This window comes from Anomaloglossus baeobatrachus, chromosome 9, assembly GCF_048569485.1.
Source record: "Anomaloglossus baeobatrachus isolate aAnoBae1 chromosome 9, aAnoBae1.hap1, whole genome shotgun sequence".
In the NCBI taxonomy this organism is placed as follows: Eukaryota; Metazoa; Chordata; class Amphibia; order Anura; family Aromobatidae; genus Anomaloglossus; species Anomaloglossus baeobatrachus.
In genome coordinates this window covers 214,556,413-214,574,585 of record NC_134361.1, presented here as the reverse complement: position 1 = coordinate 214,574,585, position 18,173 = coordinate 214,556,413, and the positions used below count along the sequence as shown (strand labels likewise).

The following is an 18,173-nucleotide window of genomic DNA, read 5'->3' as shown; positions in this document are numbered from 1 at the left end:
AGCATCAGCCTCTCTCCTCCCAGCCTCCCCCAGCATCAGCCTCTCTCCTCCCAGCCTCCTCCAGCATCAGCCTCTCTCCTCCCAGCCTCCCCTAGCATCAGCCTCCCCCTCCCAGCCTCCCCCAGCATCAGCCTCTCTCCTTCCAGCCTCCCCCAGCATCAGCCTCCCCCAGCATCAGCCTCTCTCCTCCCAGCCTCCCCCAGCATCAGCCTCCCCCTCCCAGCCTCCCCCAGCATCAGCCTCCCCCAGCATCAGCCTCTTTCCTTCCAGCCTCCCCCAGCATCAGCCTCCCCCAGCATCAGCCTCTCTCATCCCAGCCACCCCCAGCATCAGCCTCTCTCCTCCCAGCCTCCCCCAGCATCAGCCTCCCCCAGCATCAGCCTACACCCTCCCAGCCTCCCCCAACATCAGCCTCCCCCAGCATCAGCCTCTCTCCTTTCAGCCTCCCCCAGCATCAGCCTCCCCCAGCATCAGCCTCTCTCATCCCAGCCACCCCCAGCATCAGCCTCCCCCAGCATCAGCCTCTCTCCTCCCAGCCTCCCCCAGCATTAGCCTCCCCCAACATCAGCCTACACTTTCCCAGCCTCCCCCAACATCAGCCTCCCCCTCCCAGCCTTCCCCAGGATCAGGCTCTCTCCTCCCAGCCTCCTCCAGTACGCCGTGCTCCTCTGCTGACACTCACAGATCCGATCGCATACACTCACACACACACACCCCCACCCGATCGCATACACTCACACCCACCCGATCGCATACACTCACACCCACCCGATCGCATACACTCACACCCACCCGATCGCATACACTCACACACACCCGATCGCATACACTCACACACACCCGATCGCATACACTCACACACACCCGATCGCATACACTCACACACACCCGATCGCATACACTCACACACACCCGATCGCATACACTCACACACACCCGATCGCATACACTCACACACACCCGATCGCATACACTCACACACACCCTATCGCATACACTCACACACACACATTGACGATATTGCACATACGCGCTCACTCACAACATCCGGAGATACCACATGCTTCCGGCCATGTGATCCTCCGGCAGGTCCTGGAAGCTCACTGCAGCACAGTATCGCGGCCGAGAAGCAAGCGATATCTCCGGATGCTGTGAGTGTGTGGATGCGATCTGATGTGTGTGTGAGGTGTGTGTGAGAGTGAGTGTGATCTGATGTGTGTGTGAGGTGTGTGTGAGAGTGAGTGTGATCTGATGTGTGTGTGTGTGTCTGTTGTTATGTGTGTGCGTGTGGATGTTCCGCTGCTGCAGGACCTTGATGCGCTGGTAACTATGCTACCATGGTTACCAGCGCATCCCGTCCCCCACTCGCACGGGAGCCCACACCAGCATACGGCGGCAAACCCCAGCAATGCGAGGGTTTGTGTCGGCTGGGTTGGCGGCGTATGCTGGTGTGGGCTCCCGAGGGTACAGAACTCACCTGGGAGTCGTGTCTCCGTGTCAGTTCGGGGGATGCGTGCGGGGGGCGGGGCCAGAGAGAGCATGCATTGCGTGAGGGGGCGGGGCGTGGCCGAGTTGCCAATACGTCCAGGGTGCCGGGGCGAGAGGCCAATCCGTGTGGGGGCGGAGCTTGTGCGAGCGGCCGGCCAATCCGTGTGGGGGGGGAGCCAGGGCGAGCGACCAATCCGTGCGGGGGGGCGGGGCCATGGCGAGGCCAGCGGCCAATCCGCTTTGTGTCACCGTAAGGGCACAATTTTGGAGCAAGACAGACAGACAGACAGACAGACAGAATAAGGCAATTATATATATAGATGTGTATATATATATAATATATATCTAATATATAAAGCTGAATGTGTGTATGTGTGTGTGTGTGTGTCTGGGATTGGCATCCGCACCGTCGCAGCTACAGCCACAAAAGTTTGCTCACTCACACTTTTGGACCCCGAGAGCGTCATAGGCTATGTTTTGAGGGGAAATTTTAACCCCGCGCTTTACAGTTATTCGACAAAAAACCTGCCTCCATTAAAGCGAAAGGAGCTCGGAGCCACAGTGCAGCCAGAACTTCAGAAGAATGCGCAGCCACGCCCTTATATGGAATGTTGGCGTGTCACAATGCAGCCAGGGAAAGAGACAGACACAGACAGGGTAAGAAACAGACATTGACAGGGTAAGAGACAGACACAAAGAGACAGACACAGACAAAGAGACAGACTGACAGGGAAAGAGAGATACAGGTTAAGAGACAGACACAGACAGGTAAAGAGACAGACACAGACAAAGAGACAGAGACAGACACAGGGAAACAGACAGACAGGGAAACAGACAGACAGGGAAAGAGACAGACAGGGAAAGAGAGGGAAAGAGAGAGACAGGTTAAGAGACAGACACAGACAAAGAGACAGACACGGAAACAGACAGACAGGGAAAGAGAGGGAAAGAGACAGACAGGGTAAGAGACAGACAAAGACAGGTAAAGAGACAGACAAAGAGACAGACACAGGGAAAGAGACAGAGGGAAAGAGACAGACAGGGAAAGAAACAGACAGCGAAAGTGATGGAGATAGACAGACAGGGAAAGAGATAGATAGACAGACAGGGAATGTTCCTCTGTAAGATTATCATAAGGTCTGTGTGTGGGGATCTTAAAGATCTCTCCAACACCATTTAACAAAGATCTCTATCGAAGCACTAAGAGAAAATTATGGAAAAAAGAGGCTTTTTTTGTTAATAAAAATCGGGAAATTTACCTGGCTTTTTTTACAATACATCATTGGTGATTTACAACATACTTAGATCTTATAATCACCATATAAAGAAAGAGCAATTTTGTGTTTAAGCTATCAGCGGTGACCTTGTGCGGCGCAGTGCGCATGCGGTGTTTGGTGACTGGTGGTACGGTCCTGCGTCATTAACGGCGACTAGTCACCCTTGGTATACGTGGGCGGATCTCCGTTGCTTTGCGCATGCGTGGGCTGCGATGCCCGATAATAAGATGTCCCCAGGATTGTATTCACCTGCCAATGGAGTATTTAATCTGCCTCACTCCCTGACGAAGCGGTTGCGAAACGTTTGTTGGAGTGGTGTGAGGGGTTGGTAAGTATTTCTGGGTATGGCCTTTATACATCCATTGTATGGTGGCATAATAAAGCAACTTATGCACTTTATACTTCATGGGATCGGGCAGTAGTTTCAGATCTGCCATTCATATTATTATGCCTTAATATATGTCTCTGGACTGTGGCTTTTATTTATCCCCTCTTGGATTAAACAACTTTTGAATGATTTTTTTCTACAATGCCTTTAATCTCATATATTAATATTATTGCATCGCGGCTCCTACATGAGCAATATGTGTGTATGTTTATTTGGCACTTGTTTGGGTGGGATTATTTAATGGCCCCTGTCTATGACTTTAGATATGAATTGTTCTTTGCATACTGTGATCCAGAGTGCTCTTTGCATATTATGTTTCTGTACAAAATGGATTATGTTATGCATTAAATTTGCTTCATATTGTTGTGGCCACCCTACATATATCTAATATATAAAGCTCACTGTGTGTGTGTGTGTGTCCGCTAAAGGAATTCGCACCGTCGCATTTACAATCACGAAATTTTGCACAGACGCTCCATGTGACTCAGGGAACGTCATAGACTATGTTTGGGCGGGAAAATTTAACCCCGCACTTTCCAGTTACTCTACAAAAATCCTGCAGCCATTAAACTGAATGGAGGTGGGAGCTACAGGCTATTAATAGCAACAGTCAGTGGTTGCTATAGGAACAAAATAAACTGTTAGTATAAGAAGCTTATGTGTGAGGTAAAAAGATGTCGGTGGTGAGACGAATAGAGAGACAGAAAAAGACAGACAGAGACAGCCCTGGAAAGAGACAGCCCTGGAAAGACAGAGCGAGAAAGAGACAGAGCGGAAAAGAGACAGAGCGGGAAAGAGACAGACCTGGAGAGAGACAGAGTGGGAGAGAGACAGCCGGGCAAAGAGACAGCCCTGGAAAGAGACAGAGCGAGGAAGAGACAGAGCGGGAAAGAGACAGCCCTGGAAAGAGACAGAGCGGGAAAGAGACAGCCGGGCAAAAAGACAGCCGGGCAAAGAGACAGAGAGAGAGATAGACAGACAGACACAGAGATTGAGACTGACTGATGCAAATACAGACAGAGAGATAGAAACAGACAGACAAGGAAAGGGGCAGACAGGGAGACAGACAGAGACTGGGAGAGAGACAGTTACTATCCCAGGCAACGCCGGGTACTACAGCTAGTATATGTGTGTGTGTGTATATATATATATATATATATACATATATATATATATATATATATATATATATATATATAAAAAAATTATAATATATCTTTTGCCCCTTGCTCCTCTTTTGTTTATGTTTTGTCATGTTTGTTTTTAAAATTTGTGTATGGTTTTTAACCAATAAAATGTATAGTAGCTAATGCTTTCTGAATATCTTTGTTTGGCTACAAGTTCAGGTCAAGTCTGGGTTCCAAACCAGACTTTTAACTAAAGTCCAGCCGAGACCGGTGAACCTAAACTTCCACGGATCCCCTAATCTCAAATTTTTAGAACATGATGCTTTTATACTAAAGTTTTATCTACATTCAGATACTGGTTTCTACAATTTTTTTCCCTCAGTATTATAGTAGATATATTCTTGTACATAGGGGCAGTATTATAGTAGTTATATTCTTGTATATAGGAGCAGTATTATAGTAGTTATATTCTTGTACATAGGGGCAGTATTATAGTAGATATATTCTTGTATATAGGGGCAGTATTATAGTAGTTATATTCTTGTATATAGGAGCAGTATTATAGTAGTTATATTCTTGTACATAGGGACAGTATTATAGTAGTTATATTCTTGTACATAGGGGCAGTATTATAGTAGTTATATTCTTGTATATAGCGGCAGTATTATAGTAGTTATATTCTTGTACATAGGGGGCAGTATTATAGTAGTTATATTCTTGTACATAGGGGCAGTATTATAGTAGTTATATTCTTGTATATAGGGGCAGTATTATAGTAGTTATATTCTTGTACATAGGAGCAGTATTATAGTAGTTATATTCTTGTACATAGGGACAGTATTATAGTAGTTATATTCTTGTACATAGGGGGCAGTATTGTAGTAGTTATATTCTTGTACATAGGAGCAGTATTATAGTAGTTATATTCTTGTACATAGGGGGCAGTTTTATAGTAGTTATATTCCTGTAGATAGGAGCAGTATTATAGTAGTTATATTTTTGTACATAGTTACAGTATTATAGTAGTTATATTCTTGTACATAGGAGCAGTATTATAGCAGTTATATTCTTGTACATAGGGGGCAGTATTATAGTAGTTATATTCTTGTACATAGGGGGCAGTTTTATAGTAGTTATATTCTTGTACATAGAAGCAGTATTATAGTAGTTATATTCCTGTACATAGGGGCAGTATTACAGTAGTTATATTCCTGTACATATGAGCAGTATTATAGTAGTTATATTCTTGTACATAGGAGCAGTATTATAGCAGTTATATTCTTGTACATAGGGGACAGTATTATAGTACTTATATTCTTATACATAGAAGCAGTATTATAGCAGTTATATTCTTGCACATAGGGGCAGTATTATAGTAATTATATTCCTGTACATAGGGGCAGTATTATAGTGATTATATTCTTGTACATAGGGGTCAGTATTATAGTAGATATATTCTTGTACATAGGGGCAGTATTATAGTAGTTATATTCTTGTACATAGGAGCAGTATTATAGTAGTTATATTCTTGTACATAGGGGCAGTATTATAGTAGTTATATTCTTGTACATAGGAGCAGTATTATAGTAGTTATATTCTTGTATATAGGAGCAGTACTATAGCAGTTATATTCTTGTACATAGGGGACAGTATTATAGTACTTATATTCTTATACATAGAAGCAGTATTATAGCAGTTATATTCTTGCACATAGGGGCAGTATTATAGTAGTTATATTCCTGTACATAGGGGCAGTATTATGGTGATTATATTCTTGTACATAGGGGGCAGTATTATAGTAGTTATATTCCTGTACATAGGGGCAGTATTATAGTAGTTATATTCTTATATATAGGGGGCAGTATTATAGTAGTTATATTCCTGTACATAGGGGCAGTATTATAGTGATTATATTCTTGTACATAGGGGGCAGTATTATAGTAGTTATATTCCTGTACATAGGGGCAGTATTATAGTAGTTATATTCTTGTACATAGGGGCAGTATTATAGTAGTTATATTCTTGTACATAGGGGCAGTATTATAGTAGTTATATTCTTGTACATAGAGGGCAGTATTATAGTAGATATATTCCTGTACATAGGGGGCAGTATTATAGTAGTTATATTCCTGTACATAGGGGGCAGTATTATAGTAGTTATATTCTTGTACATAGGGGCAGTATTATAGTAGTTATATTCTTGTACATAGGGGCAGTATTATAGTAGTTATATTCTTGTACATAGGTGCAGTATTATAGTAGTTATATTCTTGTATATAGGAGCAGTATTATAATAGTTATATTCTTGTATATAGGGGCAGTATTATAGTAGTTATATTCTTGTACATAGGTGCAGTATTATAGTAGTTATATTCTTGTATATAGGAGCAGTATTATAGTAGTTATATTCTTGTATATAGGGGGCAGTATTATAGTAGTTATATTCCTGTACATAGGGGAAGTATTATAGTTATTATATTCTTGTACATAGGGGGCAGTATTATAGTAGTATTGTTGTATATTGTGGTGAGTATTATAAAAGTTTTGTTCACTAAAAAGCAGAAATGAAAAGATTTGAGAGAAAGAAAAACCCTGAGCTGATCAGATTGGGTAATATAAAATGTGACGCGTCAGCAGGTTTTATTTGCACATGGCGTCTTCAGGGAGGAAGAGAACTTGCACTCTGGAGTCAGACACTGGATGTAGAAATCCTAAACGTCAATTTCTGCTCTTTAAAAAGCCATGTATAAAGACTATGGATTAATTATAAATCAAATCAAAACACTATTTGAAAACACATATTTCTGCGTGTTTGCCCCTCATCCAGTAGGTGGTGTTAGAGTTCTCATCCTCTTTCAGTCTAAAGAAACTATGTCTATTCAATTTCCCCAGGGAGCATTACTTGGCCTAGAAATCTCCTTACACCAACTTTGCATTCTCCACAAGAAGAGGCAGTCCCTCTTAGACCAGCAGTTTTCTTGGGATTCATTTTATATAAACAACCAGAACGATCTTACTGTGAGGCAACTCATAAATGAGGCCCCATTCACTTCTGCAGTGGGTATAGGCAACCAGAACGATCCTACTGTGTGGCAATTCTTATAAATAAGGTCCCAGTTACTTCTGCAGTAGCTATAGGCATCCAGAATGATGCTAGTGTGAGGCAATTCTCATAAATGGGACCCCAGTTACATCTGCAGTTGCTATTGGCAACACAAATGATCTTACTGTGAGGCAACTCTCATAAATGAGGCCCCGGTTACTTCTGCAGTGGTTCTTCACGTCCGTTGCTATTGACATTTTCCCGGTAAAATGATGGAAAGTCCTGGAACCCTGATCCCAGGACTAAGGGTATAAAGTGATGTTTAGACAAGTAAAAGGGCTTGATGTGGTGGGGATCAACCACGTCTGATTGTGTTCCATCTCTCTCCTAAATCTTCTGAAACCTTTAGGTATTATCCGTAAATTTTTATTTGAGAACTGTTTTGCATATTTAGATCTTTGTTAGGTGCTGGCTGCAGCATAGGTGTTGGCTGCAGCATAGGTGTTGGCTGCAGCATAGGTGTTGGCTGCAGCAGTCTGTGGTGTGCTAGTTGTACAGTGTGGAGGTTTCCCAGTAGTCGGTTTTCTTCCCCCTTTTTATGTTGTTTCCCCATGTGCAGTGTTAGTGGCTCCCTTGTGTGTGATTGCCATGTGTACGAGCTGTCTGTATCTCGTTGTGGGGCTTGTGTCTTCGGTCCCGGCTCACCCCTTGGGTGGAGGTGGGGGAGGGGAATTAGATCAGGGCTAGGACAAGAGTTAGGGACACGCTGGAGACTCAGACCTCACTACCATCAAGCGTGCCTCTGAGCTGAGGGTCAGCTTAGTTGTCCCAGTCCTTTCATCCGGTCCCTGTGACAACAGGTTACAAGAAAATCGGAGAAACAACAACCAAAATAATGTAAATAGTGGAGATAGTTTACTAATCCCCATGTGAAGTCAACTTTGCTACAGGCATGAGGGATACATTGTATCTGCTGCATGAGATCCAGTGTAATGGAAGGAAAAGGATAAGTGCAATGCTGGAAGTGATCACACAACTGAGATCAGTGGGTGTGGGTATAGAAGACAGCCACTTTGCAGTCATATTGTTCTGCTTTACTGACACACATAGTAAAGTGCACTGATTAGCACTGATTAGCACACTAATGCCTCAGACAAACCTGACATGAGAATTTGTAAAGACTCGACAAGAGAAGAAAGGAAATAGTGCGAGACTCCACAGAAGGTGACAGATCAGTGACACTTTAAGCAGCAGATACAAGGTCACACAAAAGGAAATTGAAGTATATTTCAGTTGTCACAATCAGGGATATCTGAAGAAAGGCTGTGCAATGTGGAAATCAGAGAAACAAGAACAGTTTCCAAAAAAGACTAAAAAAAAGGTCAAAACCCGAGCAGATCGTTGGATTGGCACCTCAATAAATCAGACGTTATAAGGACGGTGAAAGTGGTAGATTGTTTCCTTATTATTTATACTTGTCTATTAGTCCAATAGCGTAAGATGTGAGTGCTGCATCCACCGCTCCTTAAAGACGATGGCTGAAGTTAACACAAGCCCAAACAATACAAGTGAGCAAATATACCAAAGAGCTCTACAAGAAGAAGCGAAGGTAAATCACCTGTACGCCTGTCTCATAAAACAAGAACGGTCGGTGAAAATCAACCTACACGTCAGGGAGACGGATGACATCTGTCAGAAAAGGAAGTTAATAAATGGAGAAAGGCTTCAGAGGAAGAAATCCACGCAGCACAACCATAGATGTCTGCACCTGCACACATAGGAAGAGCCTGAGAACCAAACGTATGGGGAATTCCATTTTTTGAGGGACCTTCAAGAATCTATGGACTTAAAGTACGGCCCGACTGAGGATATGAGTGGAGATATTTTTGCAAAGCCATTGACTTTTCATCTACATTCTAAGCTGATGAAGAGGCCGGGTTACTGGACTGACACTAGCTGCTGAGAAGGGTATCGGAGCATACAACAGCTGCAGGCTTTTGCCGTGGAGGGACTATTTTGAGAACACACCAGATAGAACAGTGCTGTGAGCATTTGTACTGTATGATCTCTCCTGCTGGAAAAACCAGTCGTCAGAGTTGGGGAACATTGCCTTAGCAAAAGGAAGCAACTGTTTTTCCAGGATAACCTTGTATGCGGCTTGATTCATATGTCCTTCGCAAAGTTGTTTGTTGAATTTTCATTACCTAATTTTCAGCTTTGCCCAACACCTGGTCGTCTCATGGTTAGACGGAGACCTGGAGAGGTGTATAAGCCACAGTGTCTTGCACCCACTGTGAAATTTGGTGGTGGATTGGTGATGATCTGGGGATGCTTCAGCAAGGCTGGAATTGGGCAGATTAATCTTTGTGAAGGACGTATGAATCAAGCCGCATACAAGGTTATCCTGGAAAAACAGTTGCTTCCTTCTGCTTAGGCAAAGTTCCCCAACTCTGAGGACTGTTTTTTAGCAGGACAATGTGCCATGCCACACATCTAGGTCAATCAATGTGTGGATGAAGGACCACCACATCAAAACCCTGTCATGGCCAGCACAATCTCCAGACCTGAACCCCATTGAAAACCTCTGGAATGTAATCAAGAGGAAGATGAATAGTCACAAGCCATCAAACAAAGAAGACCTGATTACATTTTTGCATCAGGAATGGCATAAGCTCACCCAAAAGCAGTGTGAGAGACCGGAGGAAAGCAGCCAAGACGCATCGGAGACATCAGTAGTTTATAGATAAAAAGTACAATTTACATTTTACTCAAAAAATATAAAACGAGAAATAAAAAAACTGACAATTTTGCAGTGGTCTCTTAATTTTTGCCAGAGCTGTGTATAATTATTATTTTTTGGCTTCGTGTGGCAGAAATTACTTCTTCCAGGTATGAGGAACCGAATATTGTGAAAAGCGGAAGGTGATTGTGCTGATATAGAACCTCCGAAATGCACGGGATTCGTCCATTATAAGCGGCGAAGCTTCCGTGTCAGAGCATTTACTGGTGGAGGAAGCAGCAATGAAGGGGTGTGTGCTGACCATCGCCGGTGTCCTGCTCTGGATGACCGTTACCGGCTCCGGGGAAGACTCCTGTCCAGGTGAGTTGTTCTCACAAATTGTAAATCGCCCCAGTAGTTACATAGTTTATGTCTTGCACCAATATAATACAGCCGGACGGGTTCACGGGAGAGATGTGGCCACATAAACAGCCACCGGTCTAACGACCACTGATCCCTGAGATCCTGATAATTCAGGTGATTACAAACAATCCCGAGTATGATACAATGTATCCATGCTGAATACACTGAAAGTGGGGACTCTGCCCCCTGGTGTTCAGAAATGATATTGCAGGCTTCATTTTCTGGTCGGCTTCTCACAGTAATGAATGGCAAATCTTGATACAATAATGATGTATAATTCTCTGACAACGTATCACACCGGATAGGATTAGATACACGGCTCAGCAGACAGTATCACATGGAATAGGATTAGATATACAGCTCAGCAGACAGTATCACACAGGATAGGATTAGGTACACAGCTCAGAAGACAGTATCACACAGGAGAGGATTAGATACACAGCTCAGCAGACAGTATCACACAGGATAGGATTAGATACACGGCTCAGCAGACAGTATCACACAGGATGGGATTAGATACAGAGCTCAGCAGATAGTATCATAGGATAGGATTAGATACACGGCTCAGCAGACAGTATCACACAGGATGGGATTAGATACACAGCTCAGCAGACAGTATCACACAGGAGAGGATTAGATACACAGCTCAGCAGACAGTATCACACAGGATAGGATTAGATACACAGCTCAGCAGACAGTATCACACAGGATAGGATTAGATTCACAAGCTCAGCAGACAGTATCATACGGAATAGGATTAGATGCACAGCTCAGCAGACAGTATCATACAGGACAGGATTAGATACACAAGCTCAGCAGACAGTATCATACGGAATAGGATTAGATGCACAGCTCAGCAGACAGTATCACACAGGATAGGATTAGATTCACAAGCTCAGCAGACAGTATCATACGGAATAGGATTAGATGCACAGCTCAGCAGACAGTATCACACAGGAGAGGATTAGATACAGAGCTCAGCAGACAGTATCATAGGATAGGATTAGATACACAGCTCAGCAGACAGTATCACATAGGATAGGATTAGATACACAGCTCAGCAGACAGTATCATAGGATAGGATTAGATACACAGCTCAGCAGACAGTATCACACAGGATAGGATTAGTTGCAGCTCTTCTCATTAATAATGGAAGACTTTTCTATTACTTTTCTTCTTTCGCTCCTCAGATGTGAAGGTGATTGGAGTTGGAGGATCAGACAAATTGACCATCTTAAGAGGATGTCCAGGGACCCCCGGACCCCCAGGACCCCAAGGACCTGCTGGACTTAAAGGTACCATGCAAAATCTCACAATTTCATTTTTAAAGGTGCAAAATCTGATGTGATCATGGATATTTGGCTGAAAATCATTTTATCCGATTCCATGTTGAATCCTGTGAAGGTTTAAAGTCTGACATTCAGTCTCTTCTATTCCCAGGAGAGAAGGGAACATCAGGAATCCCGGGAAAGATGGGTCCACAAGGGGTTAAAGGTGATAAAGGTACAAAAATCACTATGTTATTTTCTTCAGAGAGAAAAACGGGCAGAATCTTGTATAAAATGAAGTGGGGAAAGCCGGTATAACCTGGGCATCTCCTGTATATAATTATATATGTACAGCCGGTATAACCTGGGCATCTCCTGTATATAATTATATATGTACAGCCGGTATAACCTGGGCATCTCCTGTATATAATTATATATGTACAGCAGGTATAACCTGGGCATCTCCTGTATATAATTATATATGTACAGCCGGTATAACCTGGGCATCTCCTGTATATAATTATATATGTACAGCCGGTATAACCTGGGCATCTCCTGTATATAATTATATATGTACAGCCGGTATAACCTGGGCATCTCCTGTATATAATTATATATGTACAGCCGGTATAACCTGGGCATCTCCTGTATATAATTATATATGTACAGCTGGTATAACCTGGGCATCTCCTGTATATAATTATATATGTACAGCCGGTATAACCTGGGCATCTCCTGTATATAATTATATATGTACAGCCGGTATAACCTGGGCATCTCCTGTATATAATTATATATGTACAGCTGGTATAACCTGGGCATCTCCTGTATATAATTATATATGTACAGCCGGTATAACCTGGGCATCTCCTGTATATAATTATATATGTACAGCCAGTATAACCCGGGCATCTCCTGTATATAATTATATATGTACAGCCGGTATAACCTGGGCATCTCCTGTATATAATTATATATGTACAGCCGCTATAACCCGGGCATCTCCTGTATATAATTATATATGTACAGCCGGTATAACCTGGGCATCTCCTGTATATAATTATATATGTACAGCCAGTATAACCTGGGCATCTCCTGTATATAATTATATATGTACAGCTGGTATAACCTGGGCATCTCCTGTATATAATTATATATGTACAGCCAGTATAACCTGGGAATCTCCTGTATATAATTATATATGTACAGCTGGTATAACCTGGGCATCTCCTGTATATAATTATATATGTACAGCCGGTATAACCTGGGCATCTCCTGTATATAATTATATATGTACAGCCGGTATAACCTGGGCATCTCCTGTATATAATTATATATGTACAGCTGGTATAACCTGGGCATCTCCTGTATATAATTATATATGTACAGCCGGTATAACCTGGGCATCTCCTGTATATAATTATATATGTACAGCCGGTATAACCTGGGCATCTCCTGTATATAATTATATATGTACAGCCGGTATAACCTGGGCATCTCCTGTATATAATTATATATGTACAGCTGGTATAACCTGGGCATCTCCTGTATATAATTATATATGTACAGCCGGTATAACCTGGGCATCTCCTGTATATAATTATATATGTACAGCTGGTATAACCTGGGCATCTCCTGTATATAATTATATATGTACAGCCGGTATAACCTGGGCATCTCCTGTATATAATTATATATGTACAGCCGGTATAACCTGGGCATCTCCTGTATATAATTATATATGTACAGCTGGTATAACCTGGGCATCTCCTGTATATAATTATATATGTACAGCCGGTATAACCTGGGCATCTCCTGTATATAATTATATATGTACAGCCAGTATAACCCGGGCATCTCCTGTATATAATTATATATGTACAGCCGGTATAACCTGGGCATCTCCTGTATATAATTATATATGTACAGCCGCTATAACCCGGGCATCTCCTGTATATAATTATATATGTACAGCCGGTATAACCTGGGCATCTCCTGTATATAATTATATATGTACAGCCAGTATAACCTGGGCATCTCCTGTATATAATTATATATGTACAGCTGGTATAACCTGGGCATCTCCTGTATATAATTATATATGTACAGCCGGTATAACCTGGGCATCTCCTGTATATAATTATATATGTACAGCCAGTATAACCTGGGCATCTCCTGTATATAATTATATATGTACAGCTGGTATAACCTTGGCATCTCCTGTATATAATTATATATGTACAGCTGGTATAACCTGGGCATCTCCTGTATATAATTATATATGTACAGCTGGTATAACCCGGGCATCTCCTGTATATAATTATATATGTACAGCCGGTATAACCTGGGTATCTCCTGTATATAATTATATATGTACAGCTGGTATAACCTGGGCATCTCCTGTATATAATTATATATGTACAGCCGATATAACCTGGGCATCTCCTGTATATAATTATATATGTACAGCCGGTATAACCTGGGCATCTCCTGTATATAATTATATACAGTCATATGAAAAAGTTTGGGCACCCCTATTAATGTTAACCTTTTTTCTTTATAACAATTTGGGTTTTTGCTATTTCAGTTTCATATATCTAATAACTGATGGACTGAGTAATATTTCTTGATTGAAATGAGGTTTATTGTACTAACAGAAAATTTGCAATCCGCATTTAAACAAAATTTGACCGGTGCAAAAGTATGGGCACCTCAACATAAAAGTGACATTAATATTCTGTAGATCCTCCTTTTGCAGAAATCACAGCCTCTAGTCGCTTCCTGTAGCTTTTAATGAGTTCCTGGATCCTGGATGAAGGTAGATTTGACCATTCCTGTTTACAAAACAATTCCAGTTCAGTTAAGTTTGATGGTCGCCGAGCATGGACAGCTGCTTCAAATCATCCCACAGATTTTCAATGATATTCAGGTCTGGGGACTGGGATGGCCATTCCAGAACATTGTAATTGTTCCTCTGCATGAATGCCTGAGTAGATTTGGAGCGGTGTTTTGGATCATTGACTTGCTGAAATATCCATCCCCTGCGTAACTTCAACTTCGTCACTGATTCTTGCACATTATTGTCAAGAATCTGCTGATACTGAGTTGAATCCATGCGACCCTCAACTTTAACAAGATTCCCGGTGCCGGCATTGGCCACACAGCCCCAAAGCATGATGGAACCTCCACCAAATTTTACTGTGGGTAGCAAGTGCTTTTCTTGGAATGCCGTGTTTTTTTGCCTCCATGCATAACGCCTTTTTGTATGACCAAACAACTCAATCTTTGTTTCATCAGTCCACAGGACCTTCTTCCAAAATGTAACTGGCTTGTCCAAATGTGCTTTTGTATACCTCAGGCAACTCTGTTTGTGGCGTGCTTGCAGAAACGGCTTCTTTCACATCACTCTGCCATACAGCTTCTCCTTGTGCAATGTGCGCTGTATTGTTGACCGATGCACAGTGACACCATCTGCAGCAAGATGATGCTGCAGGCCTTTGGAGGTGGTCTGTGGATTGTCCTTGACTGTTCTCACCATTCTTCTTCTCTGCCTTTCTGATATTTTTCTTGGCCTGCCACTTCTGGGCTTAACAAGAACTGTATCTGTGTTCTTCCATTTCCTTACTATGTTCCTCACAGTGGAAACTGACAGTTTAAATCTCTGAGACAGCTTTTTGTACCTTCCCCTGAACAACTATGCTGAATAATCTTTGTTTTCAGATCATTTGAGAGCTGTTTTGAGGAGCCCATGATGCCACTCTTCATAGGAGATTCAAATAGGAGAACAACTTGCAAGTGGCCACCTTAAATACCTTTTCTCATGATTGGATACACCTGCCTATGAAGGTCAAAGCTGAATGAGGTTACAAAACCAATTTAGTGCTTCAGTTAGGCTGGTTTCACACTACGTCTTTTTAACATCCGTTGAAAACGTTTTTTTAACGGAAGTACGGATCCTGCTTTTACAGCAAATAACGTATGCAAACGCATATGTTATTTTGCAGGATCCTGCAGTGGATGTTTAGGGGCGGGCATTGGAGTCATGTGATCGGGAGTGAGGGGAAGTAGACTGGGAGGAGGCGAGAGAGAGAGAGAGAGAGAGAGAGAGAGAGAGATAGATAGATAGATTGATTGAACTCTGGGCATGCTCAGTCCAAAAGCAGGATCCTGTCTATCAGCATGCAGCGTTCACCTGCGTTTGCGTGCGTTATAGTCAGGATCCAGCAATTTGCAGTATTTGGACGGAGCTCAAAAACGCTACATGTTGCGTTTTTGAAACATGTTAAAATAACGCAAAAGGACGGATCCTGCGTCTAACGGACGCAAACGCACACAAACGCAGGTGGACGCGAGTCCATTGAAAAAGCATTGACATGAAAAAGGATTTGCACAGGATCCGTACTTCCGTTAAAAAAACGTTTTCAACGGATGTTAAAAAGACGTAGTGTGAAACCAGCCTAAGTCAGTAAAAAGTAGTTAGGAGTGTTCAAATCAAGAAATTGATAATGGTGCCCATACTTTTGCACCGGTCAAATTTTGCTTAAATGCGGATTGCACATTTTCTGTTAGTACAATAAACCTCATTTCAATCCAGAAATATTACTCAGTCCATCAGTTATTAGATATATGAAACTGAAATAGCAAAAACCCAAATTGTTATAAAGAAAAAAGGTTAACATTAATAGGGGTGCCCAAACTTTTTCATATGACTGTATGTACAGCTGTTATAACCTGGGCATCCCCTGTATATAATTATATATGTACAGCTGGTATAACCCGGGCATCTCCTGTATATAATTATATATGTACAGCCGGTATAACCTAGGCATCTCCTGTATATAATTATATATGTACAGCCGGTATAACCTGGGCATCTCCTGTATATAATTATATATGTACAGCTGGTATAACCTGGGTATCTCCTGTATATAATTATATATGTACAGCTGGTATAACCTGGGCATCTCCTGTATATAATTATATATGTATAGCCGGTATAACCCGGGCATCTCCTGTATATAATTATATATGTACAGCCGGTATAACCCGGGCATCTCCTGTATATAATTATATATGTATAGCCGGTATAACCCGGGCATCTCCTGTATATAATTATATATGTATAGCCGGTATAACCTGGGCATCTCCTGTATATAATTATATATGTATAGCCGGTATAACCCGGGCATCTCCTGTATATAATTATATATGTACAGCTGGTATAACCTGGGCATCTCCTGTATATAATTATATATGTACAGCCGGTATAACCCGGGCATCCCCTGTATATAATTATGTATGCACAGCCGATATAACCTGGGCATCTCCTGTATATAATTATATATGTACAGCCGGTATAACATGGGCATCTCCTGTATATAATTATATATGTACAGCTGGTATAACCTGGGCATCTCCTGTATATAATTATATATGTACAGCCGGTATAACCTGGGCATCTCCTGTATATAATTATATATGTACAGCTGGTATAACCTGGGCACCTCCTGTATATAATTATATATGTACAGCTGGTATAACCTGGGCATCTCCTGTATATAATTATATATGTACAGCCGGTATAACCCAGGCATCCCCTGTATATAATTATGTATGCACAGCCGATATAACCTGGGCATCTCCTGTATATAATTATATATGTACAGCCGGTATAACCTGGGCATCTCCTGTATATAATTATATATGTACAGTTGGTATAACCTGGGCATCTCCTGTATATAATTATATATGTACAGCCGATATAACCTGGGCATCTCCTGTATATAATTATATATGTACAGCCGGTATAACCCGGGCATCTCCTGTATATAATTATATATGTACAGCTGGTATAACCCGGGCATCTCCTGTATATAATTATACATGTACAGCCGGTATAACCTGGACATCTCCTGTATATAATTATATATGTACAGCCGGTATAACCTGGGCATCACCTGTATATAATTATATATGTACAGCTGGTATAACCTGGGCATCTCCTGTATATAATGATATATGTACAGCCGGTATAACCTGGGCAGCACCTGTATATAATTATATATGTACAGCTGGTATAACCTGGGCATCTCCTGTATATAATGATATATGTACAGCCGGTATAACCTGGGCATCTCCTGTATATAATGATATATGTACAGCCGGTATAACCTGGGCATCACCTGTATATAAATATATATGTACAGCTGGTATAACCTGGGCATCTCCTGTATATAATGATATATGTACAGCTGGTATAACCTGGGCATCTCCGGTGTATAATTATGTGTGCAGTATACAGTACAGTCACTGTCGCTCTTCTCTCTGTAGGGGACGCCGGCCTTTGCCCTCAGCACAGTAAGTTGTGAGATTTTTTTTAATTTCTTTTTTTATTCATCAATTGTTCAATGTTTATAATTGAATATAATGTCAGTATCGTG

General features: G+C 41.8%; 1 protein-coding gene across 2 annotated transcripts in view; it reads left to right on the top strand.

Moving 5' to 3' along the window:
* The window catches only part of LOC142251543 (ficolin-1-B-like), a 44,299-nt gene that overhangs the window by 8,106 nt on the left and 18,020 nt on the right, over positions 1 to 18,173 (top strand). Inside the window, exons 2-5 of one of the 2 annotated variants that reach the window (XM_075324439.1) lie at positions 10,197 to 10,423; positions 11,656 to 11,760; positions 11,906 to 11,968; positions 18,064 to 18,090. In XM_075324439.1, coding sequence (XP_075180554.1) covers positions 10,345 to 10,423; positions 11,656 to 11,760; positions 11,906 to 11,968; positions 18,064 to 18,090 — 274 coding nt within the window. In that variant the 5' untranslated portion in view covers positions 10,197 to 10,344. Of the gene's footprint in view, positions 1 to 9,792; positions 10,424 to 11,655; positions 11,761 to 11,905; positions 11,969 to 18,063; positions 18,091 to 18,173 lie in introns of those variants that run through there. The other variant, XM_075324440.1, reaches the window with a different exon arrangement.